This window comes from Scyliorhinus canicula, chromosome 19 (genome assembly GCF_902713615.1).
Source record: "Scyliorhinus canicula chromosome 19, sScyCan1.1, whole genome shotgun sequence".
Taxonomy (NCBI): domain Eukaryota; kingdom Metazoa; phylum Chordata; class Chondrichthyes; order Carcharhiniformes; family Scyliorhinidae; genus Scyliorhinus; species Scyliorhinus canicula.
In genome coordinates, this window is record NC_052164.1 from 29,370,967 (window position 1) to 29,397,636 (window position 26,670).

The 26,670-nt window shown below is 43.1% G+C and overlaps 2 protein-coding genes across 10 annotated transcripts in view; one reads left to right on the forward strand and one right to left on the reverse strand.

Moving 5' to 3' along the window:
- The window catches only part of kat7b (K(lysine) acetyltransferase 7b), an 83,466-nt gene extending 70,769 nt beyond the window's left edge, over nucleotides 1–12,697 (reverse strand). For 3 of the 4 annotated variants that reach the window (XM_038779840.1, XM_038779841.1, XM_038779838.1), the window contains exon 1: nucleotides 12,527–12,697. Coding sequence is in view for 1 of the 4 variants with exons in the window: in XM_038779839.1 (XP_038635767.1) it covers nucleotides 12,527–12,541 (15 nt within the window). In the remaining 3 variants the exon portion in view is untranslated. The remainder of the gene's footprint in view (nucleotides 1–12,526) is intronic. The other variant, XM_038779839.1, reaches the window with a different exon arrangement.
- Nucleotides 5,073–26,670, forward strand: part of LOC119954536 (glycoprotein-N-acetylgalactosamine 3-beta-galactosyltransferase 1-like) — a 73,897-nt gene continuing 52,299 nt past the window's right edge. For 3 of the 6 annotated variants that reach the window (XM_038779848.1, XM_038779847.1, XM_038779842.1), the window contains exon 1: nucleotides 21,858–21,945. The gene's annotated coding sequence lies outside the window, so the exon portion shown is untranslated. Of the gene's footprint in view, nucleotides 5,144–8,677; nucleotides 8,860–13,074; nucleotides 13,293–21,857; nucleotides 21,946–26,670 lie in introns of those variants that run through there. The other 3 variants (XM_038779845.1, XM_038779844.1, XM_038779843.1) reach the window with 3 other exon arrangements.

Genomic DNA, 26,670 nt, shown 5'->3' on the forward strand with positions numbered 1-26,670 from the left:
ACACAGAGGGAGAATTCAGAACGTCCAGTTCACCTAACAAGCATGTCTTTTGGGACTTGTGGGAAGAAACCGGAGAGGAAGCCCACACAGACACGGGGCGGCTGCACAGACAGTGACCCAAGCCGGCAATTGAACCTGGGACCCTGGCGCAGTGAAGCAACAGTGATAACCATTGTTTTACCGTGCTGCCCTACATAATTTCACTAGCAACTGTGAACAAACTGTAACTGACACTCTCAGCCAATTTAAATTACAAACAGCATTCATTCATATTTTTCCCTCCAAAAGATATTTCTAGCAGTTTAACTAACAACAGCTGATTAATTAACATATCCTGCGTAAAACATTCTCTAAATACAATTGGAACTTCTGAACACAGCTACAAATACTACTACTGCATGCTCAAATTACAGATACCAAGTAGAGTAAAAAAAAGTTTTTATGTAACCATGGTCATACTCTCCCCTTCTATTTGTGCTTGCATGTGCCCAAGAATTGTTATTCTTCAGACCTCCCTGTACAGTCCCACCATTTTGTCTTGCAAATTCTACCTTTTCCAAATGGTACCCATTCCAACACCAAGTGTGCAAAACGGGACAAACATTTTAATTTTCTTAGTCCAATAGGTTTGATTTCTACATGAAGTCAATCCTGGTCATAATTTTGTGCTGCTCACTTTGCCCTTCCTACATCCAAGTTTGTCCCTCATCTACCAGAATAGTTGCCATAGTTTATCAAAAACACTGCTTGCTTCAAAAAATAATTTGATTATTCAAAAGCAAGCAGCTTTAAAACTGAATGTTGTTTTCTGTAGGATTCTTCTGCCACATGATCTGTCAAGGATTCAAAATGTGGATACAACATTGCATAAATTCCATTTCCAATTTAAATTAATCTTGGGATGCCCAAGATGGCATGCATGGAATGCAGGTTCAATTTACTATTAGTTGTTTATCCAAGGAAACTATTACAAATGTTACATTAACAGTTTTTTGTATGATATACTCTTGCATTTACAAAGTGTTTACTTCATGCCTTTAAATAATTTGCAAATACAATAGTTGTTTGAGTCTGTAAACTCTGATCAGTTTAATACGCACATTTCAGGGCAGCATGGTGACGCAGTGGGTAGCACTGCTGCCTCACGGCGCCAAGATCCCGGGTCTGGGTCACTGTCCGTGTGGAGTTTGCACATTCTCCCAGTGTTTGCGTGGGTTTCGCCCCCACAACCCAAAGATGTGCAAGGTGGCACGGTAGCACAATAGTTAGCAGTATTGCTTCACAGCGCCAGGGATCGGGTTCGATTCCCGGCTTGGATCACTGTGCGGAGTTTGCACATTCTCCCCATGTCTGCGCGTTTCCTCCGGGTCTTCTGTTTTCCTCCCACAAGTCCAGAAACACATGCTTGATAGGTAACCTAGGGGTGGCATGGTAGCACACTCCGGGTGCTCTGGTTTGCTCCCACAAGTCCCAAAAGACTTGCTTGTTAGGTGAATTGGACATTCCGAATTCTCCCTCAGTGTACCCGAACAGGCGCCATAGTGAGGTGACATGGGGATTTTCACAGTAACTTCATTGCAGTGTTAACGTAAGCCTACTTGTGATATTAATAAAGATTATTATTAAATGTAATATATTTTAATGCAAGGAGCCTGAGGAATAAAGCAGATTAGCTGAGGCATAGATAGGCACATAGGAGAATATCATAGCCATGATCGAGACATGGCTGAAAGATAGGCAGGATTGGCAGCTCAACATTCCTGGTTATAGAGTGTTCAAGACAAGATCGACAGGGGGATAGAAGGAGGGTCCCACAATATTGATCTAGGAATCAATTCTAGCACTGAGGAGGGATGATATATGGAAGCATCATCAATAGAGACCGTATGGGTAGATGTTAAAACACAAAAGCAGGGAGAGATAGAGGATCAAATATGTAATAAAATTTCAGAAATGTGTGGGAATAATAAGGCAGTAGTAGTAGGGAGTTTTAACTACCCAAATAGTAACTAGCATAGTTTTCGCGTGTAAGGTAGTGAGGGGGCAAAATTGCACCAAGGGAATCTTTTTAGCTGGTATGTAGAAAACTCAATAAGGAAGTGGGCAAATCTGGACCTAATATTCTGAACTGAGCCCTGGCAGGTGGAAGATATATCAGCAGGTGAGCATTTTGGGGATAGTGACCATAATTCAGTTAGATCTAGGATAGTTATGGAAAAGGATGAGCCGGGAATAAAAGTTCTTAACTGGGGAAAGGCTAATTTTACCAAGCTAAGATACAATTTGACCCAAGTGGACTGGGAGCAACTACTTGCAGACAAAACTGTGTCAGAGCAGTGGGAGGCCTTCAAAGAGGAGATGGGGAGAGTACAGGGCAAATATGTTCTCATAAGGGCAAAGAGTGGGATCAAGACGAGAGAACCCTGGATGCCAAGGGGTATAAAGGTCAGGATATAAAAACAGAGAAGCTTATGGCAGATACTAAAGGCTCAACAAGGCAGAGTCCATAGGAAGAGGATAAAAAGTGCGGGGAGAGAACATAAGTTAGGAAAGTTAAGCAAGTGCATGCAGAAGATGGAAGGTAAAATAAAGGAAAACCGGAAGAATTTTTTGAAATAAAGAGCAAGAGAATAACTTAAGGAAAGAGTAGGGTCAATTAGGGACCACATAGGCAAAATATGTGTGGACCCGGAAGACATGGGTAGAGTCTATGAATACTTTACATCGGTCTTCACAATGCAAAAGGACGACATAGGTGTAAACATCAGGCTGTTCGGGGAGTCAAAGGAGAAGATATCAGGGGCACTGAGAGTAATTTTCAAATCCTCTCTGGCCACGTGAGATGCCAGGGAACTGCTAAGATTAGCCCAATGTTAAAAAAGGGAGGAGGGGATAAACCAGGAAATTATTGGCCAGTCAGTCTAGCCTCGGTGGCGGGGAAGTTACCAGAAAGTATTCTGAGGGACAGAATATATCTGCACTTGGATAGACCTGGATTAATCAGTTAGTCAGCATGGAGTTGTTAAGGGAAGGTCGTGTTTGACAAATTTAATCAATATTGTTGAGGAGGTAACCAAGATTGTTGATGAGGGTATTGTATTTGATATGGTCTACAGCAAGGCTTTTGATAAGGTCCCTCATGGCAGTCTGGTGGAGAAAGTAAGGGCCCATGGGATCCAGGGCAAAGTGGTACAGTGATTCCAAAATTGGCTTAGGAGTAGGAAGCAGAGGGATGTTTGTGACTGGAGTCTGTTTCCAGTGGGGTTCCACAGAGCTCAGTGTTGGGGTCCTGGATGTTTGTGGTGTACATTAATGATTGGACTTAAATGTAGGGGGTACGATCAAGAGTTAACGGATGACATGAAAATTGGTAGGATGGCAAATAGTGATGAAGACAGCCATAGACTTCAAGAGTATAGCAATGGACTGGTCAGATGGGCAGAACAGTGGCAAATGGAATTCAACCTGGAAAAGTGTGAGGTAATGCATTTGGGGGAGGGCTAACAAGGCAAAGGATTACACACTATGAGTGCTCGGACTCTGGAATACATTGAAGCTCAGAGAGACTTTGCAGTGCATATCCACAGATCCTTGATGATGGCAGGACAGGTCAATAAAGTAGTCAAGGTGGCTGAAAGGATCTTTCCTTTATTAGCAGAGGCATAAAATATAAAAGCATGGGTGGGCCATGCTGGAACAGTATAAAATGTTGGTTATGCCAAACTGGTGAACTGCATGCAGTTCTAGTCACCATATTATTGGAAGGATATGATTGCACTGGAAAGGGTGCAAAGGGATTTTACCATGATGCTGCTTGGGCTGGAGGACCTGAGCTATAGGGAAAGACGACCCCCAGGGCCACAAAGTCTGAGGCATTAAAATGGGGTTTGAGTTACACCAGGAAAAAGTTTGGGCAGCATTGCTTTTGAAAAAAATGGGAGTCTCACATTTTGCAGGTTAGTCTTTTCTAACGATCTCAACATTATTTTCTAACACTAAACTGTGAATTTAATGCCTTTTAATTTTTCATTTTACGACACAACCATATGCAGATATATAAGTGACTGGAAAGTTAGAATGTAATCTAATGCCTTGCAATCATTACTGAATGATTGTAATATGAAACATATGCCTAGATTTCTATTTTACACACCATCTTTGTATAAACAAACAAACACACAGGTGCTATGCAACAAAAATTTGGTATCCCAGCAACGTAGCTGTTGCCAAGGCAACGTAGACGCTACATGTAAAAGCTGAGATTTACCTTCTAACTGACAGCCATCTATGCAGTCTTATCATTCAAGAGATAACTTGATGTGTTTGTACTGCAAGCACCAAAGTAGCATAAATGGGACACCATTTCTCTGGAAATATACAAATTTAATCACATAAAGTGTAAACCTAATCCAGTTGTATTAGGGTCACATTAATAGAATTTCAGGAAACATGGGAAGAGTGGTGGAAATGCTGGTGGTCAGTGGTACAGCATGTCGACAATGAAATCAAAATAGCAGAACCAGAGAATGCAGACAATGATGCATTGCTCGAGGGATATCAAAGACATGGAGAAACAAAAGAATTTGAAGGTGAGCACTAGCGCCTCAAATATAACTATTTGGGTCAGATGAACAGTGGAGTCTGTTGAGGACAAGGCTCTTTTGGGTGCAGCTCCAGTACAGATGAAGATATGGAATGCAGGTCTCTGGATGATTGATTTGCGAATGGGGAGGCTAATAAGGAGAACACTGGAAAGTCTAAGCCACGTGCTGGTAAAAGCTTTGATCAGGGGTTCAGTGGCAGGCAGAGGAGTGGGAGCGAGCATGAGAAATGTTGCAGATGTGAAAGAAAGATGTGAGAAGAAACTACGCTTGGTTAAAGCAGTATGCAGATATTTCCCCTTCCTGGAACTGTGAAAGCCATAATCCAGAGAATTAACAATACGAATCTAGGCTCAGAAAGCCAAGACTAACAATTGTGACCATAAAAATGCCTGGGGCAAAAGAAGAAAAATAGCTTCTACAAATCAAGTAGGGAGAACAATGAAGGTGCTATTAGATGAATACAGAAAGGTGCAGATAAATGTTAAATGGGAGATCAAGGAACAAAGAGGAACATGTGGGTAAGGTAGGACTGCACGCAGGTAAATTCCAAATTACTTCTTCCTTCAGTAGTATTCATAAGAGAAGGCCCAAACAAGCAACACAGCCTCCTTAATAGCAGATCTTGAGAATGAATGAAAAATTGGTAGATAAGAAGGTAGAAGTTATTTGTTAGAGGAATTATGTCAGGGCTAAGGGGGTCAGGAGTGAGTGCCCCAGGGAAGGCCTGACAGTGCTACCATTCACAGTTAAAACCAAGAACTTGCAGACTCAAGGTGAAAACCGATCAGGAATGTAGATGGCCAGGCAGCATGGTGGCAGTGGTTAGCACTGCTGCCTCATGGTGCCAGGTCACTGTCCGTGTGGAGTTTGCATATTCTCCCCATGTCTGCATGTGTCTCACCCCTACAACCCAAAGATTTTATATATATATTTTTTTTTTTAAATTTAGCGTACTCAATTCATTTTTTCCAATTAAGGGGCAATTTAGAGTGGCCAATTCACCTACCCTGCACATCTTTGGGTTGTGGGGGCAAAACCCACGCAAACACGGGGAGAATGTGCAAACTCCACACGGACAGTGACCCAGGGCCGGGATCGAACCCCACAACCCAAAGATGTGCAGGGTAGGTGGATTGGCCATGCTAAATTGCCCCTTATTTGGAAACATTTTTTAAAAAGGAATGTCGATGGCCTAGGTCTCCGTTCATAAAGCTTATCCTATATATTTTATAAGTGTTTGCTCAACTTGTCCTTTATTCTTCTACATGCTCTCTCAACTTGTCATGTCTTCTTCAACAATGTCCACATATATTCCCCAAGGTTCGCTTTAGAATTGTACCCTTATTTTATATTGCTTCTTTCAATTCTTCCTGCCAAAATGGATCATTTCACCCTTCTCTACATTAAATTTAATCTCCATGTCTGTCCATCCCATCAACTCAAGTGCTTTGAAAGTCTGTTATTCTCCTCACAGTTCACAATACTTCCATATTTTGTGTCAGCTGCAAATTTTGAAACTCCCGTTGGAAAAACCCATTATATACCTTCCTCTATTTTGAAAAACAACCATTCACTATTATTCTGTTTCCTGTCACTCAGTCAATGTTGTATGGATGTTGTTACTGTCCTTTTTATTCCATGAGCTCCAAATTTTCTCACAAATCTGCTGTGTGGCACTTATGCCTTTTAGAAGTTCCAGCACACCACATTATCTTCATCTACTTTCTCTGCAACCTCATCTGAAAACTCAACCAAGTTAGTTAAACACAATTTCCCCTCAACAAATCCGTGATGTTTTGTTCTCAATCAGAATTTGGGTAAGTAATTTTGTCCCAAATAATAGCTTCTAAAAACTTGTGCACCACAAAAGGTTAAACTGACTGGCCTGTAATTGCTTGGTTTATCATTACACCCACTTCTGAACAATGGTGTAACATTTATATTTTACTCGTTCTCTGCACCACCACCCCTGCATCCAAGGAGGGTTGGAAATTTAAGGCAAGTGACTCCACAATTTGCACTTTTATTTCTCCGTGTCCTTGGATGCAGCTCATCCAGTCCTGGTCATATGGATAAGCATAAAACAATACATATAAATTGACAGGCATACTTAGTCCAAAAATGTGTTTGATCGCCAACACAATGAAAAGCACTCCTGAAAACTATGGCAACTTATACCAGGATTGCCAATTAAACTCATAGCAGAAATTCATGGTCAATGTGTCTAATTGACTACACAGCATCAATCAAAACAGTAGACTACAAGTCACAAGACCTTATGCTCAAACTATGCATTTCACGAGTCAGAGCACACCTCGAGTTTTGTGTTGATCAAAGCACAAAGCAGATGTCCAAGTTTCAGCAATAGGCTGATCAAAGATTTGAAATAAGAGTAAGCACGGAGAAACTTGACCTTTTCACTCTGTTGCCTCCAGACTTAATTATTACAATGTTCTCTAATCCCCACTCTCCAAAAACTTTAGTTCATCTACAACTCTGCCATCTATACCTTATCCAAGGCCTTCTTTTTCATCATACCTTTTTCACCTCTACTCATCCCCCATCATCTTAAAGTGGAACTCCTCGTCCACATATTAAGTCTGTATATGTTCTTGCCTTCTCTATTTATGTAACCACCTACATCTTGTTTCTCTGACTCTGGCCTTTTTTGATCGACACCACCTTTGCCTTACCATTAGCAGTCATGCTTTCACATGTCAAGAGCCGATGCTCAGAAATTGTGTCCCTGACTCCATCTACCTCTCCAACCCCCTCCCTTCACCTTTAATATTCAGCTTCAAAATCTATCTCTGTAGTCATCTTTTTTGTCACCCTTTATAATAGCTCCTTCTTTACAGAGATGTACATTTCTACCTTGATTCTGCCTCTGTGAATTGCATGGGATGATTTTCTGAATTATAGGCACTACATAACTGCAGGATATTGTTTTGAAAAGGAAGCAGCTGAGATGATTTATTACAAAAAAATTCCAAGATAATAAACAGACTAAATTTGAAATATTGCTTCAAACTAAATTATGAGAGGAGGGCTAGGCTCAAACTAATGAAAGGCATAGTTGAGACTGAAGATACGTTTCCCAGAAGGGGTGGCCAATACATTTTGGAGTGAAAGGTTGGGACAGAATCCCTCAAATCATTTAAAAGATTAGATACTGCTTTAAGGGAAGAAGTGTCTTTTTTGATCATGAACTAATATAAATTTGTGTGTCTATTTTATGGCACAAATTATATTAAGAAGGCATAATCTGGGATGACATGGATGTCAGTGTCAAGGCAACAGAGGGATCAAGGAAAACAAGGAGGGACAATGAGTCATGGTTGCAGTAATGATAGATGGTTGCAGTTTGAGTGGTTTCTATCCTGGTGACAGGGTGGGAGCTTGATCTTGCAAAATGGTCCACACAGAATTGATAGAAGGATTACCACAATAGTCCATTAGCATGTCATTTTGTTTTCATCACTGAATTATGATTGCTGAAAGTGCCAATAGGCCTGACAGTTCCAATATTATTTGATTTTCGCAGTAACTTCATTGCAGTGCTAATGTAAGACTACTTGTGACAATAATAAAGATTATTATTATTTCAGAGTCATTTAACCCCAAAGAAGACTGCCACTAGTTTCCATTAGACAAATTACAAGCACAGTTTCCAGTCTTGAAATGTATCATACAATTTTTTGAGAATGAGCAGCACAATTCATGACAAAATGAATTGCAATGCCACTAATTCCCTGCTGCACTAAGCATGTGCTGCACCGTCCAAGGTGCCATCTTTCGGGTGAGACCTTAAAACAGGCCCCGTTTGCTTTCAAAGAGCAGAAGAGTTATCCTGGTATTCTGGCCAATATTCACCCCCCACCCAATATCACAGAAGATAGATCATCATATTGCTATTCGTCAAAACATACTGTGCTCAAATATGGCTGCTATACTTGCTCCATTACAATAGTCACTTCACTTCATAAAGTACTTGATTAGCTGTAAACACTTTTGGACATCCTGAGGTTGTGAAATATAATCCAATTCTATATTTTTAATCTTCTTCACCACAGCATGAACATTCATAACATCTTTAAATGGCAGTCTCATGAATTAAGATGAGAAATCTATATTTCAACATAACAAGATAGGTCAAATGAAAGCACATTTAAGGACAAGATTCAAAATAATTAGCATAAGCAAAAGACTTGATTCTGGAAATCGAACAAATACTTTAAAATACTGAGCAAGTAAGGTAAGCATAGGGAGAGGAATCAGACAAGGATTCTTCTTCAGCACTTTATCGATACTGTCTGCTGAACTGCAGTGTTGTTGTGATCTGTTTTTCTATTATACGAACTAGAAGCAAGTGTAGGCCAGTCAGACAATCAAACCTGCTCCACCACAAGATCATGGCTGATCTGATTGTAACCTCAACTCCACATTCTCGCCTCGACCCAACAACCTATCAGCCTTTCACCTATCAAAATTATATCTACTTTCGCCTTAAAAATATCCAAAGACTCTGCTTCCACTGCCTTTGCAGAAAATGTTCCAAAGACATTCAACCCTCAGATTAAAAACAAATTCTCTTCTGTCTTAGACCATAAGACATAGGAGCAGAATTATGCCATTCAGCCCATCAAGTCTGTTCCACCATTCAATCATGGTGGAAGAAGTCGAACTAACCAAGTTCACAAGGCTCATGTACAGTTGTTAAAGTGAACGTTCTATATTCCTGCCACCAAGAATCTGATTTTTGGCCTCCTGCCAAATCTTGCTCCACTACCCACCACGATCTTAGTGGACCAGAAGATTCGGTCCAATGTCTCTGATGATGTCACATCCCATTGGTAATGCACTGATACTTCAGTGTTCAAGCCCTGGAGTGAAACTGAAACTGTAACCACCTTATTCTGAGATCAGAGCACCAACAACTGCCACAGAAAGGAGGGTGTCATAGTGGTTAGCACTGCTGCCTTACAGCACCGGGTACTCGGGTTCAAGTCCAACCTTGGGTGACTGTGTGGAGTTTACACATTCTCCCCATTTCCATACGACCATAAGACATAGGAGTGGAAGTAAGGCCATTCGGCCCATCGAGTCCACTCCACCATTCAATCACGGTTGATTTCAACTCCATTTACCCGCTCTCTCCCCATAGCCCTTAATTCCTCGAGAAATCAAGAATTTATCAATTTCTGTCTTAAAGACACTCAATGTCCCGGCCTCCACCGCCCTCTGTGGCAATGAATTCCACAGACCTACCACTCTCTGGCTGAAGAAATTTCTCCTCATCTCTGTTCTAAAGTGACTCCCTTTTATTCTAAGGCTGTGCCCCCGCATCCTAGTCTCCCCTGCTAATGGAAACAACTTCCCTACGTCCATCCTATCCAAGCCATTCATTATCTTGTACGTTTCTATTAGATCTCCCCTCAACCTCCTAAACTCCAATGAATATAATCCCACGATCCTCAGACGTTCATCGTATGTTAGGCCTACCATTCCTGGGATCATCCGTGTGAATCTCCGCTGGACCCGTTCCAGTGCCAGTATGTCCTTCCTGAGGTATGGGGCCCAAAATTGCTCACAGTATTCTAAATGGGGCCTAACTAGTGCTTTATAAAGCCTCAGAAGTACATCCCTGCTTTTATATTCCAAGCCTCTTGAGATAAATGACAACATTACATTTGCTTTCTTAATTACGGACTCAACCTGCAAGTTTACCTTTAGAGAATCCTGGACTAGGACTCCCAAGTCCCTTTGCACTTTAGCATTATGAATTTTGTCACCGTTTAGAAAATAGTCCATGCCTCTATTCTTTTTTCCAAAGTGCAAGTCCTCGCACTTGCCCACGTTGAATTTCATCAGCCACTTCTTGGACCATTCTCCTAAACTGTCTAAATCTTTCTGCAGCCTCCCCACCTCCTCAATACTACCTGCCCCTCCACCTATCTTTGTATCATCGGCAAACTTGGCCAGAATGCCCCCAGTCCCGTCATCTAGATCGTTAATATATAAAGAGAACAGTTGTGGCCCCAACACTGAACCCTGCAGGACACCACTTTTCACCGGTTGCCATTCCGAAAAAGAACCTTTTATCCCAACTCTCTGCCTTCTGTCTGACAGCCAATCGTCAATCCATGTTAGTACCTTGCCTCGAATACCATGGGCCCTTATTTTACTCAGCAGTCTCCCGTGAGGCACCTTGTCAAAGGCCTTTTGGAAGTCAAGATAGATAACATCCATTGGCTCTCCTTGGTCTAACCTATTTGTTATCTCTTCAAAGAACTCTAACAGGTTTGTCAGGCACGACCTCCCCTTACTACATCCATGCTGACTTGTCCTAATCCGACCCTGCACTTCCAAGAATTTAGAAATCTCATCCTTAACGATGGATTCTAGAATTTTGCCAACAACCGAGTTTAGGCTAATTGGCCTATAATTTTCCATCTTTTTTCTTGTTCCCTTCTTGAACAGGGGGGTTACAACAGCGATTTTCCAATCCTCTGGGACTTTCCCTGATTCCAGTGACTTTTGAAAGATCATAACTAACGCCTCCACTATTTCTTCAGCTATCTCCTTTAGAACTCTAGGATGTAGCCCATCTGGGCCCGGAGATTTATCAATTTTCAGACCTTTTAGTTTCTCTAGCACTTTCTCCTTTGTGATGGCAACCATATTCAACTCTGCCCCCTGACTTTCCTGAATTGTTGGGATATTACTCATGTCTTCTACTGTGAAGACTGACGCAAAGTACATTTCTGCTTGGGTTTCCTCTCGGTGCTCTGGCTTCTCCTCTCACCAATGCCCTCGAAACCTGAAGCATAATCTCCCTACTTTTGCTTTCAATCCCCCACCACCATAAACAATATAATGTTTCTGGCTTTCCTAATTATTTGCCGTACCTGCATACATTCGCACACTAGGACACTCAGATCCGTCATGTTAAATGAAACCGAGTGGGATGAGCAATGCAGAAAATTGCTCCATCGCTGACACCTTTATTTGCAAAGCAGAATCGCTGAGGTGCCACTCCCAAGTCAAAACAGCAGTGTGGGGAGGGTGTAGTTTAAAGCAAATCTAGAGTAAAATGAGTTGCTGGGAGCATAGACACGTGCACGGAACCTTATAATTCAACAACTGCAAATGTGACGAGATTAGTTGCAATTATAACCCAAACCACAGCAATCAGCACGTATCACAGATGAGATTGCAGAAGACCTTGTTCGGATGTAAAAGGTGACCGGGTCGGTAAATCTGCAAACCGGCTCTTTTCCCCCCCTGTGGGGTTATTACCGGACACACGGCCAACATTGGTTTGGACCCCCCACCCATTGTCTGAGGTTGTTTCGGTGCATGCAGCGACAGACTGCAAAAGGTGTGGCAATTCCATCCGCTCCGTTAGGCTTGTCCTTGCCTTACCCGGGCTCAGCAGCAGCTTTTGCACAAACCGCGTCCCTCCTCCTGGGTGGGCGGGGCAACCAATCGGGCGGCGGGACGCCACCGGCTGGGCGTTGATGGTCAAGGGAGCGGGCCAATCGGCAGGCACGGGGTGGGGGCGGGACGCGAACGGGCCAATCGGCGGGCATCGAGGGCGGGGCCGCGCGCGGCTGGAACATTCGCAGGCCCATCGCGAGGCAGCGGCTTCTCGTACTTTCCACGGGACGGGCGGAGGGGGAATGAACGTTTCTTCCAACCTCCCCTCCCCTCCCCTATCCCATCCTATCCCCGGGTACAGCCTCGCCAGACCGGTCAGGCGGTGGATGATCGAAGCTGAACGGTCGCCTTGTCCCGAGATTTGAGGCGGGTGGCGGAAAAAATATTAATCGAGGCGGCGGGATAGCGAGAGAAATGGAACAAACCCACCCGGGGTGGGGTGAGAGATTGTAACGGAGCCGCGGCCCAAGGGCGACGCTCACCTTCCTCCGCTGCATTATCCACCCGATCGGAAAGCAGCTGCTCGCTCTGCCCGGGAACCGGCGGCGCCAAACTCGCAAAATACAATCGGCAGCCACTGGCGCGCCGTTGGCCGTTGTTGTCCTCCGCCACTTCCGGTGCGAGCGCGCGCATCACCGGAAGTCGAACCCCAGCCTTGGCATTCCGCCTCGTAAATATTCCCCCCACGCCGCTGCGTTTCTAGCCTTCAGTTCCGCTCCCTCTCCGGCAGACTGCCACTGGAGACCAGAAACCGAATGCCGCAGGGACGTGGAGTTCAAAAAGAGAACACTGCGGGTGGCACTCAACAGGCATAGGAGCTGGAGTAGGCCATCTGACCCTCTCGAACCTGCTCCGCCACTCAATAAGATCATGGTTGATCTTTTTGGGGAATCAGCTCCACTTACCCGCCCGCTCACCACGACCCCTAATTATTTGACTGTTCAGGCCGGTCTCGCATCCAAAGGTCCCTTTGGCGAGTCGTGTTCGCCGTTAAGTCCTGTGCTCATTGACCTATGTTCGCTCACCACCCAGAAATGGCTTATTTTCGCTGATTTTTGCTTTCACATCTCTTTGTGGCCTCGTCTCCCCATCCCATCTCCTCCTTACATCCTTCCTGGGGAGGTGGTGGTGCAGTGCTATTGTCATTGGACCAGAGGGTGGCACGGTAGCACAGTAGTTACATGGTTGCTTCATAGCTCCAGGATCGATTCCCGGCTGGTCACGGTATGGAGTCTGCATGTTCTCCCCGTAAGTTATCATGTGGGCTTAGTGCTCTTTCCAGGGGCCAGGGCATACTCGATGGGCCGGATGGCACTGTAAAATTCTATGAAATCTATGACCCAGGGTGGGGGCCTGGGTTCACACTCCACTATGACAGATGGTGAAATTTCCATTCAACAGCAATTTGGAATTAAAAGTCAAAGGATGACCATGAAAGCATTAGGATTTTTTTTGTCATTAAGGACCCATTCCGTTCATTAATGTCCTTCAGGGAAGGAATTTTGCTGTCCTTACCTTTTTTTTTTTATAAATTTAGAGTAGCCAATTATTTTTTTCCAATTAAATGGCAATTTAGCGTGGCCAATCCACCTAACCTGCACATCTTTGGGTTGTGGGGGTGAAACCCACGCAGACATGGGGAGAATGTGCAAACTCCACACGGACAGTGACCCAGGGCCGGGATTCGAACCCGGGTCCTCAGCACCGCAGTCCCAGTGCTAACCACTGCGCCACATGCTGCCCTTTGCTGTCCTTACCTGTTCTAGCCTGCACTCCAGGTCCACAGTAATGTGGTTGACTCTTAAATGCCCTCTGAAGTGGCCTAGAAAGCCCATTCAGTTCAAGGATGATTAGGGATGGGCAATAAATGCTGATCCAGCCAGCGGTGCCTACCACTCCTGAAGAAGTTTTAAAAGAAACCTGCGCTCTGCTAAATCTGGTCTCTTGTGCGTCCCCAAATGTAATCACTCCACCATTGGCAGCCAAGCTCCAATTGTTGCGTCCTGAGTGGTGGAATTCTTCACCTCCCCACCTTGTTCTCCTTTCAAAAAATTGGTTAAGGCAGCATGGTGGCGCCTTATTGCTGCCTCACAGCGCCGAGGTTCCAGGTTCGATCTGGCTCTGGGTCACCGTCCGTGTGGAGTTTGCACATTCTCCCCGTGTTTGCATGGGTTTCGCCCCCAAAACCCAAAGATGTGCAGGGTAGGTGGATTGGTCACGCTAAATTGCCCCTTAATTGGAAAAATGACTTGGGTACTCTAAATTTCTAAAGAAAAATATTCTTTAAAACAGATTTCTCTGACCAAACTTTGTTAACCTGTCCTAATAGATGACTCGCTGTCAAATTTTATTTGCCAATACTCTTGTGAAGTGCTCTGGATGTTTTACTATATAAATATACAAATAATATAGGTTACTATATATAAATGCAAATAGTTATTCCTATTGTAGGGTAATGACAGCAAAAATCATTTCATAGTTAGATGGAAATTAAGATAGGTAGAAAAACCCTGTTCCCCCTCTTTTATCTACTAGTCTTGGAGAATAAACTGAAGTAACAGAAGATTAAATATTTTCATAGCAAGTTTTTTTGGAAGGTGGCTATCCTCTTGGTTTAGGCCTTTTTTACTTGCTGTGATTAGTTTATTGTGCAGCAGTGGTGGACTTCTTTAATAGTTACTTATAGCTCCCAAAAGATCTATGAAACTTCCTTCCAGGAGCAGTAAATTTCTGAAAGAAATCCAATATCTAAATGCAGGTTGTTCTAACAAATTGGACTTTGACCGCCACCTGCTGGTCCTAAGGATAAATGCAATATATCATTTTTGAACATGGATCTGTTTTAAAGCTGACAAATGGAAAGTTAGTTAAGGAGTGTAAATTCATTTTAGTCAATTGATTTAAATTTACAACCAACATCACTGAAAACATAATCTGCTCATTATTCCATTGCTGTTTGTGGGAGCATGCTATACACTAATTGACGGCATATTTCTGACATTGCAACAGGGACTACTCTTCAAAAGTATTTCATTTGCTGAAAATCGCCAAGGGGTATCCTAAGTTTGTGCACTACATAAATGTCAGACTTTTCAAACACAACATTTAGAAGTAGTCTATGTCCAGAATTCTACTCACAGGAAAATGTTCCAAACACACTGGAGGAAAGGAAGGAAAATTGGAGAAGAAATTACCCTGGCTGATGTGCATTTCTGACAGATGGATATAGACTTCATTGACAAATGTTTGAAAGCAAGTAACCCAACGGAGGACTTTTCAATGAAAAAAATCGAATTGGCATAAAACCTGATTCCAAGTTGAATTTTGTTTAAAGCAGCATTATATCATACAAGTACAAATCGGTAAAGGTACATTCAATTCAAGGGTGCTGTTATGCTGCCACTTTCAAATTGATGGAAGCAATTTTATGCAAAAATGTAAAAGGATCAGTTACCTCCAGAGACTACAGACTGCTCTCAAGTTCTCCTGGATCCCATTTCACTTGAATGATTTGAAGCGTGTGCAATGTAACTCTAGTCTATGGCTACATGCTTACTGCTGATTCAATATGAAGTGGTTTGGAAATACACATCAATACAAACATGGCAGAGTAACTCAGAAAAGTACAAAGCACACCAAAGCTACTTTAGCCTGAGAAAAACACAGGTGTTGTACCTGGGTCTCACACACAAATTACATTTTTAAAATCCTTTCTGAGACACCAGTGGCAAGGCCAATGTTTTTTTTGCCTGTTTTTAGTTGTCTAAGGAAAGTTAGTGGTGGGCCAATTTTGAAATTCCCATTCCTCGTTTCAAATCCCTTTATCCCCAAATTAAACTTGGAAGCATTGTGAACTGTGAGGAGGCTAGTATTGATCTTTAAAGGACATAGACAAGGTAGTGGAATGGGCAGGTGGTGGCAGTTGAAGTTCAATGCTGAGAAATGTAAAGTGATTCACTTTGGAAGAAATAACATGGAGAGACAAAGGAGGAGCAAACGGGTCTGGGAGTATAGATGCATAAGTCACTGAGGATGGCAGGACAGGTTGAGAGAGCAGTCAAGAAAGCATACAGTACCCTAGGCTTTATTAATAGGAGCTTAGAGTACAAGAGCAAGGTTATGTTGAACTTGTTTAAGACACTAGTTCAGCCGCTGCTGGAGTATTGCATCTAATTCTGGGTGCCTCACTTTAGAAAGGATGTGAAGATTTGGTGGGGAGTGTAGAAAATATTCACGAGGATGGTTCAGGCATGAGGAACTTCAGTTCTGAAGTTAAATTGGGACTGTTTTCTTTGGAGAAAATAAGGCCGAGAGAAGATTTGATCGAGATAATCCCTACTTCCTTCAGATAGGGAGAAACTGTTATCACTCATGCCAGGATTAAAATTGAGATTTAAAGTAGTCGACAAAAAAAGCAAAAGCGAAAACATTTTCACCCAATGGGTGGTTAAGGTCTGGAATGCACTGCTGAAGTGTGGTGGAGGCAGGTTCCATTGAAGCATTCAAAAGGGAATTTGACTGTTATCTGAAAAGGAAGAATGTGCAGGATTACGGGGAGAATGGCACTTGGTGAGTTGCGCATTCTAAGAGCAGGTGCGGACACAATGGGTTGAATGGCCTCCTGTGTTGTAACAATTCCGTGATTCTGCTTTGACCCTCCCTATCTGTATAATCTCCTCCAGCCCTACAACCCTCCGAGACATGTGTACTTCTCAAATTCTGGCCTCTCGAGATTCTCAGATTTCAACCACCACACCATTGGTGACCATACCTTCAGTTGCCTCGGCCTCCAAGCTCTGCAATACACTCCCAACACCTCTCCATCTCTCTTTTCTACTTTAAAGCACTCCCTAAAACCTATCTATGACCACGCTTTTGGTCATCTAACCTAATATCTCCTTATGTGGCTCAGTGTCATAGTTTGATTTATAAGGTGTTCTTGAAGAGCCTGGGACCTTTTCTTTACATTAGCAGCACAATATAAATGTGAGTTATTTTTGTTGTTGCGGCAGAGCTTCTCCCACATCCACAAAACTGAAGGCACTAAGACCGGATTTAGAATGTTCAAAACTTGCAAATGAATGCAGTCTAATACTTGTCAAGTTTGAGGTTTGATCAAACCTCCAGATTAATTTGGATTTAATTAATGATTTGGTATTTATACCTGCTAAATAAATCTCAACTCCATCATCATCTCGTATTATGAAGAATTCTATTGTAAATGGCCAATAATTAAAATATTTTCTCATTCACATTTTACGCGATCTGTTAAGAGTAGTATATCGAACAGAAGTGTAACAAAAGCAAATGCAGTCAATATCAAAGTGAACATGTGCTGGCAATAATTTTTAATTCCCCTCTGGCCACAGAAGAGGTGCCAGAGAACTGGATGATAGCCAATATGGTACCATTATTCAAGAAGGGAGGAAGAGATAAACCAGAAAACTAAGGGGCAGACAGCCTAACCTCAGTGGTGGGGAAACTATTGGAAATAATTCTGAGAGACTGAATTAATCTGCACTTGGAGAGGCAGGGATTAATCAAGAGCAGTCAGTGTGGTTTTGCAAAGGGGAGATCAAAGAGGTGACCAGTGGCAAATAGTGAGGGGGATAGCCTTTTGTTTTACAAATTCAGAGTACCCAATTCCTTTTTTCCAATTAAGGGACAATTTAGCATGGCCAATCCACCTACCCTCCACATCTATGGGTTGTGGGAGCGAAACCCACGCAAACACAGGGAGATTGTGCAAACTCCACACAGACAGTGACCCAGAGCCGGGATCGAACCTCGGACCTCGGCACCGTGAGGCAGCAATACTAACCACTGTGCCATCTTGCTGCCCTGAGGGGGGATAGCTTTTGATGACAAGAGGATATAGATGATCAGTGGCAAATGGAATTCAATCTGGGTAACTATGAGGTGATGCACTTGGGCAGGACAAACAAGGCAAGGTAGTACAAGATAAATGGCAGGACCCTGGGAAGCACCAAAGATCAGAGGTACCTTGGTGTGCACATACACTGGTCCCTTACGGTAGCAGGGCAGAAAGATACAATGGTTAAGAAGGCATATGGTATACTTGCCTTTATTACCTGAGGCATAGAGGCAGGATGGTTATGCTGGAACTATATAAAACGTTGGTTAGGCCACAGCTGGAGTATTTTGTGCAGTTCTGGATTCCACATTATAGAAGAGATATGATAGCAGTAGAAAGCATGCAGAGGAAATGTAACCAGGATGTTGCCTGGGTGGAGAGTTTTAGCTATGAAGAGAAATTGGATAGACTGGGGTTGTTTTCCTTGGAGCAGAGGAGACTGAGGAGGGACATGTATAAAATTATGAGGAGCAAAGGTAGAGTAGACAGGAACAATTTTCCACCTTGGTGGAGGGATCAATGACCAGGGGGAGTAGATTTTAAAGTAAGAGGCAGGAAGTTTAATGGGGATGTGAAGAAAAATGCTTTCATCCAGAGGGTGTTGGGAGTCTGGAACTCGCTGCCTGAAAGGGTGGTGGAGGCAGAGACCATCATAATATTTAAGATGCGCATTAGCGATGGCAAGGCATACAAGGCCATGTGCTGGAAAATGGGATTAGAATACTTAGGTGGTTGTTATTAGATTGGCACAGATGCAATGGGCTGAAGGGCCTTTTCTGTGCTGTAGACCTCTATGACTATAACATGAGCTTCAAACATCTTTACATAAAATATTACTAAAAGCCTTCCATTTGATGTGCAATTCTAATTTGCAAACCTTATTTCCTATTGCCATTCTTTTTGATTACACTTGGTGCCAATGTTTACCATTGTAAATTGCTGTGTATAAAGATGAGAAAGAGCAACCAGGAAATTACAGACCTGTCAGTCTAACATTTATTGTGGTGAAGATATTAGAATCTATTACTAAGGATAGAAGGACTGAACAATTAAATAAATTTGTATGGTCTAGATAAAGCCAACATGGATGTATAAATGGCAGGGCATGTTGTCGAATGAACCTAATAGAACTTTAGGAGGAAATTACTAAAGCAGTGGATTATAGATGTAGTTTACATGAATTTCCTGGACAAGATTCCGCAAGATCAAGCGTTAGCTAAAATTAAAGCCAGTAGAATTGAAGACATATTATTTACCTAGTTGAGAGATTGGTTCAGGTAGCAGAGAGCAGGGATAATGGGTTTACACTCAAATTGGAAAGAAGTAACTAGTAATGTCCCACAAAGATCTGTGCTGGGACCTCAACTTTTCACTATAGTTATTAATGACCAAATAACACCACAAAAAGCTACATATCCAAGTTTGCAAATGACATAGATGGCACAGCAAATTGTGTCAGGAAGTAGTTGAGTCGGAAACATTAGGGACCTTCAAGCGGCTATTGGATAGGTACATGGATTATGGTAGAACAATAGTAGATTATGGTAGAATAGTGTAGATTAATTTGTTCTTAATGGCAGCACGGTAGCATTGTGGATAGCACAATTGCTTCACAGCTCCAGGGTCCCAGGTTCGATTCCCGTTTTGGGTCACTGTCTGTGCGGAGTCTGCACATCCTCCCCGTGTGTGCATGGGTTTCCTCCGGGTGCTCCGGTTTCCTCCCACAGTCCAAAGATGTGCAGGTTAGATGGATTAGCCATGATAAATTACCTTTAGTGTCCAAAATTGCCCTTAGTGTTGGGTTGGGTTATGGGGATAGGGTGGAGGTGTTGACCTCGGGTAGGGTGCTCTTTCCAAGAGCTGGTGCAGACCCGATGGGCCGAGTGGCCTCCTTCTGCACTGTAAATTCTATGATAATCTATGATTAATCTAGGACAAAGGTTCAGTACAACATCGTGGGCCAAAGGGCCTGTTCTGTGCTGTATTTTTCTATGTTTTAAGGAACATAAAATTACAAAGCAACACTGATTAAGTGAGCAGGCATATCAATTTCACCGTGGTTAAGTGTGACACCCTCCATTTTCAGATTTAAATATATTTTAAAATTGTGGAAATCTAGAAACAGATGTTTTGGGGCCCATGTACACAGTGTAGTGGTCAGGTACAAAAATAATCAAAATGGCTAATAGAATGTTAATCTGGTGATCTAAAGGATCAGTATATAAAGGGGAGGCCACTTTCTAACAGTTATAAATATTTTATGGTTTTGAAGGAACTATTTGATAGATGGTGAGAAAGTTGAGAGTGTAGAATAAGGGGATATAATCTTTGGATCAGAGTTAAGGCCATTCAGAGAACAGAAATACCTCTTCAGACAAAGCATGCGGTATGGTAACTCAATTAATTTTGAATCTGAGATTGATTAGATTTTTACAGACCAAGGGTATTAAAGCACATGGAGCCAAGGCAAGTGGATGAAGTTAGGGTCGATCATAATCATATTAAATGGCAAAACAGGCTCAAGGGGCTGAATATCCTACTGCTATCGGAAATACAACCACTTCTGATAAACTGAAAAACACGAACAGTTCTATCTTTTGATGTGATTTAATATATTAAAATATATTGAGCTTCCTAAAAAGCTTTAAGTTTAATTGGATTGTGTGGGCGTTATTTCAACAGCTATTTTTCGATTTAAATTTTTTGATTACTTGTTTACGAAGTGACTATAATCTCCCTTCTCAATTTTGCCATGTCAACTATCACGATGTAGCTGCAGTTTCTGGCCACTAGGTGACTCTTTCGAATGTATTTTTAAGTCTCTTTCAACTCCATCTCCGTCTTGAATGTGGACAAAATGAAAGCAATTTATTAGCAAATAAAAAAATATGTAAGGATTTTTTAAAAACTCACTTCAGAAATTTATGCCCACTCTTTGTGTAAAGTCACCATAGTCGCAGATTACCATAGGCTGCTTTCCACTTTGAGGTGGAGAGCTGACTGTTGGTGATTTAACCTGAGGGTCACAGCACCTCAGGCGAGGGGGCAAGGTTGAGAAGGCGGGGCCTTCATGAATAACCTCAGCCGGTACAGGAATTGAAACAAAAACAGAAAATACTGGACAATCTCAGCAGATCTGACAGCATCTGTGGAGAGAAAGGGGAGCTAACATTTCAAGTCTGGATGACTCTGTCAAAGAGACAGGAATTGAACCTGTGCTCTGTATCACAAGCTAGCTGTCTAGCCAAGTGAGCTAAGCTGATGCCCCCTATAGAACCTCTTTCATCAAAAGGAGCACATTTGAATGAATTAATACATAATAATCTTTCGTAATAATCTTTATTATTGTCACAAGAAGGCTTACATTAACACTGCAATGAAGTTACTGTGAAAAGCTCCAGTCGCCACACTCCGGCACCTGTTCGGGTACACAGAGGGAGAATTCAGAATGTCCAATTCACCTAACAAGCACGTTTTTCGGGACTTGTGGGAGGAAACCGGAGCACGCAGACACAAGGAGAACGTGCAGACTCCGCAGTCAGTGACCCAAGCCGGGAATCAAACCTGGGACCCTGGCGCTGTGAAGCAACAGTGCTAACCACTGTGCTACCGTGCCACCCCTACATTCCTACAAATTAATGGTTAAGAGTTATTTCCCACACATGAACAGATCACACAACCCAATAGGACCATTCTAGGATTTATGCTCCTCATGGTCGTCCTCTCACCCATTTTATCTATCCCCATCAACATATCCTTCCATTCCCTTCTATCTAGTGTTCCTTCAAAGCTGGTGTTGGCACTGCCCCTGTACAGCCAACTCTGCAGGGGCAGCCCCCTCTGGTAATAAACAGAAGGAAGGAGTGCGTGACTCAAGAACCATTTATCAAACTCCTGAGTGATTGTGTAAATGCGATAAAAGGCTAAACAAATAAACTCGGGAGTTTAGGTCCGTAATTTCCTGCATGTCCCAGTCGCTGGATGCTGAACTGTTCGGAGTGGAGAGAGAAGTGACCGCAGATCCAGGTGTGTGGGTGTGTTTAAAGTAAAGGAGAGTAGGGAGGGGGTCGTGTTCAACTGTGACGGAAGATCGTGAATTAAACTGGGGAGAGTAAACAGTGGGACGAGATGGGTTCTTGTCAATGTTCACAGTCTGAATAGGCCCATTGTTAAAAGGTGAGCATTGACAAAAACCATTCGGATTAATTTAGGAAACAAGTTAACATGACGTAAATTTAATTTATTTTGCTCCCAAGAGAACCTGTTTGTATTTACTGGCCCGGGGGGGGCAGTAGTTTAAATGAGAGAATTTGCAAGTCGACAATGAAGTGCCCTCCCTGGTCTAGCCCAGTGTAAGGTGTTTTTAGCGAGACCTGGTTTTGTCGCCGACTTCTCATTGTTAACAACTGAACAGCTGTTGTTTGGGTTTCTTAGATCACTATTTCTCTTTATTCTGACTCATGTCTGCCTCTGCCCCCTCCTCCATCTCATATAATCTGGAAATATACTGGCTGGCGGTTTGTGTCTCTTCAACCCCCCCCCCCCCCCCCCGGGTCTTGTGTGGGAAGAAGTTTCAGCCGTTAAATAAAGCGACAGTTCAGTCAATATTCACCTTTTAACAATGGGCTATTCAGGCACCTTTGTTCTTGGTCCATTGGTTGTTAATGGACTAGGACGAGCGAAAGGGAAGTGATCAGTGGGGTGTTCGGCAGCTGAAGGAAATCCTATTTACCAGCACAACAGAATTAATTTGAAGGGAGGAGGAGAAGAGAGAATTAATGTCTGCAGCTAAAATTATTTTTTAATGGGGATGAATACACCCTCCTTCATTCAGTGAAGGCAGGGAGAGCCCACCTCTCCCCCCGGCATGGTATTGCACCCACTGCTTGTTAAAATTGGGATAAACTGAACTACGACGTTGGAAATCTGAACATTCACAGACCATAAGACCCCATCTGAAAAGGGAAAGAAAACACTTGCATTCAGACAGCGCCTCTCCCATCCTCAGGCATTCCCCGACAATTTCCCAACAGGGGTTCACCTGAGCGACTGCTGCTCCCCCCCCCCCCCCCCTTCCCCTTCCCCTTCCCCTTCCAAATAAGCACAAAACTCTAAGGCTGGCAAGTCCAGTACAGTTCTGAGGGAACTTCGAAGGGGCTATTTCTTCAGATAAAGTGGTCAACCCAGGCCCTGTCGTTCAACTTGTTCAGAGAAAAGCAGAGGGATTCTTCCCAGGAGCTGACTCAAATTCAATCCCCCAACCAACAGGTTCAAAAACAGAAAAAACTGGTCTGACAACATCTGTGGAGAGAGAAGGGAGCTAACGGTTTGAGTCTGGATGACAAGGAGATGGGAGAGTGAAACACTTCTCAGTCTGCTCCAATCAACAAGGATCCTTGTTATCACATTAACTTTTTCCCAAAAATAAATGAACAGCAGAAACAGCACTTTAAAAAAAAAATTTAAAACTTGCCCATGAGTAAGAAGCCGTTCGAATATGATCAGGTAAACAAGTGTGACAATGAAATTAGTCAGGACCGAGTCAAGGACAGAGGAATTAGAGAGACCAGGAAACAGAGTCTTCTGAGGTGAATTTATATTTATATTTATTTGGCAGTGTTATCACAATGAAACAACCCAAGGTGCTTCACAGGAGCGTCATGAAACAAAGCGTATCACCGAGACACATGGAGAGATATTAGGTCAGATTGCCAAAAAGTTAGTCAATAAAATAGTCTTCAAGGAGGTGAGAGAGGTAAAGAGGCAGTGAGGGGTTTTGAGGCTAATCCAGAGTTTAGGGCCTGAAGGCACAAATGCCAGTGGTGCAATTATTTAAATCAGGATGCAGGAGTGGCCACAATTAGAAGAGCACAAATGAGGATTGATGGGGTTGGAGGAAATTACAGAGACTGGGAGGGCAAGGCCATGAAGGGATTGAAAACAATGATGGAAATGTTTAAAAACAAGATGTTGCCTGGCTGGGAGCCAATGTAGGTAAGCCAGCATAGTCTGAGCAGAAGGAAACCAGAGTACCCGGAGGAAACCCACGCAGACCTGGGTTGCGAACTTAGTCGTCACATTCCGGAGCTTGTTCGGGTGCACTGAGGGAGAATTCAGAATGTCCAATTCACCTAACAGGCACATCTTTCAAGACTTGTGGGAGGAAACCAGAGCACCCGGACGAAACCCACGCAGACCCGGAGAGAACATGCAGACTCCGCACGGACAGTGACCCAAGCTGGGTATCGAACCCGGGTCCCTGGCGCTGTGAAGCAACAGTGCTTATCACTGTGCTACCGTGCAGTCTTGCCAGGCAAAGGGTTGGAGTCAGTCAGCTAGTAAACTGATTCTGCAGCTGCGATGTAAAATAATAGTTTCAGTCTTCGCAGTCTTTAACTGGAAGAAATTTCCCCTCTTCCAGTGTTGGATATCGATAAGCGGTCTGAGAACTTAACAACAGTGGAGGGGTCAAAAGAGGAGGTAGACTGGGTGTCACCAGGGTGGCTGTGAAAAGTAGACCTACTTTTCACTAATGCACTGAGGGCAGCATGCAAATGCTAAGTAGGAAGAGGGATAAGGCTAAGTAACCAGGTATAAATTAGATGGTCAGAAATATTTAGAAATTGATTCTGCAAATGGTGTTTTTTGATAATGATGTTCGGAAAGCTGGATCTTGGAAAGTTATTGAGCTTGATCTACCTCCACTCTCATACTTCCTTCTGCCCCCCAAAAAACAATATTACAGCAACAACTTGCAATACATATAAAATGGTCCAAATTTCAGAAGCATTATCAAATGGGGCAGCAGGGTAGCATGGTGGTTAGCATAAATGCTTCACAGCTCCAGGGTCCCAGGTTCGATTCCCAGCTGGGTCACTGTCTGTGTGGAGTCTGCACGTCCTCCCCCTGTGTGCGTGGGTTTCCTCCGGGTGCTCCGGTTTCCTCCCACAGTCCAAAGATGTGCGGGTTAGGTGGATTGGCCATGCTAAATTTCCCGTAGTGTCCTAATAAAAGTAAGGATAAGGGGGGGGGGTTGTTGGGTTACGGGTATAGGGTGGATACGTGGGTTTGAGTAGGGTGATCATGGCTCGGCACAACATTGAGGGCCGAAGGGCCTGTTCTGTGCTGTACTGTTCTATGTTCTATGTTCTAAAATTTAACACCATGTCACATAAAAGCTTGATCAGAGACAGATTTTGACGAATGTCTTGAAGGAGGCTAGAGAGGTTTCAGGAGGGAATTTAGAAGCATGGTTGTCACCAAGTAATGTAGTGAGCTTCGGTTAAAGAGGTGAAAGGCACCATTCTACCCTCCAAAGACTAGTATTTGATGGACTATTTGGTATACGCTGGCACACCTCCTGTTCCGCAGGAACAAACAGAATATTGGCATAGGCTACAGGACATGGTGGAAAGAACATAGTTATAAAATATTTATAGCACAGAAACAAGGTATTCAGCTCAACAAATTCATGCTCCACATGGGTTTTTCCCATCTTCAACCACCCCCATCAACATACCAGGGGTGGCACAGTGGTTAGCACTGATGCCTCACAGCAGCAGGGACCCACGTTCAATTCACTGTCTGTGTGGAGTTTGTACGTTCTCCCCGTGTCTGCGTCAGTTTCCTCTGGGTGCTCCGGTTTCCTCCCATAGTCCAAAGATGTATGGTGTAGGTTGGCCAGCTGTGCTAAATTAACCCTTAGTGTCCAGGTATGTGTAGGTTAGATTATGGATTGTGAGGGCAGGGCAGCGTGGGTATGAGTCGAGTGCTCATTCAAAGGTTTGGTGCAGACCCGATGGTCTGTCGGGATTCTATGATTTCTAATTCCTTACTCCCTTATTTGTTTGGCTTTCCCGTAAATGGGTTTATGTTATTTATCTCAACTACTCCTTGTCGGGGTGGTAAGTTCCATATTTTAGCTACTTAACTTTTGTAGATTCCCAGTCTGAGTGAGCTATTATTATTGGCTAAGCAGTAGAAGCTCGAGAACTAGGTTAAATGGGGAGGAGTAAAGACTCTGTTCAGGTATCTCTTCCTGATTGCTCCCTGCTGTAAAGTGCCTAAACCCCTCATAAGAACAGACTCAGCCATTCCTGTGTAGTCATTTATCCTTCTGACACTGTTTACAGTTATGCACAACGTGTGATCTGTGGCACAATTCTCAGCTTGATGGGCCATTTGGAGATTTAGGGTGTACTTCTGTACTTGGTATGGAGATACCTAATTATTCAATCCAGACAGACAGCACACTGTTGTATTATTGCAACATAGTTTTGATGCATATTAAAACAAACTTAATTGTACAACTCAGGAGTCGGTCAGCAACCTGATTCTTGATAATATCAAGGCAAGAAAAGTGAAAATATTTCGAGGAAGTGGTATCACTTATCACTTGAGGTTTGCATTGAATCACAGGATCTTTATGGTGCAAAAGGAGGCCACTCGGTCCATCGGTTGGCATGGCTCTCTGATAGAGCATTCTGCCTGCTCCTATATCCCATTAACTTTGCACATTATTTCTTTTCAGATAGCCATCCAATTCCCTTTTGATTAAGCAAAATACTGGGGGTGCTGGAATCTGAAATAAGAGCAGAGGACACTGAAAAAACTCAGCAGGTCAGGAAGTATCTATCAGGAGAGAAAAAATATTAATGTTTCCAGTCATAGAGGGAGAATCATTCTCGCTCCTTTCAGTTCTGACATAGAGTTTGTGACTCAAACACGAAGGCCGGGATTTTCCGGCGACTG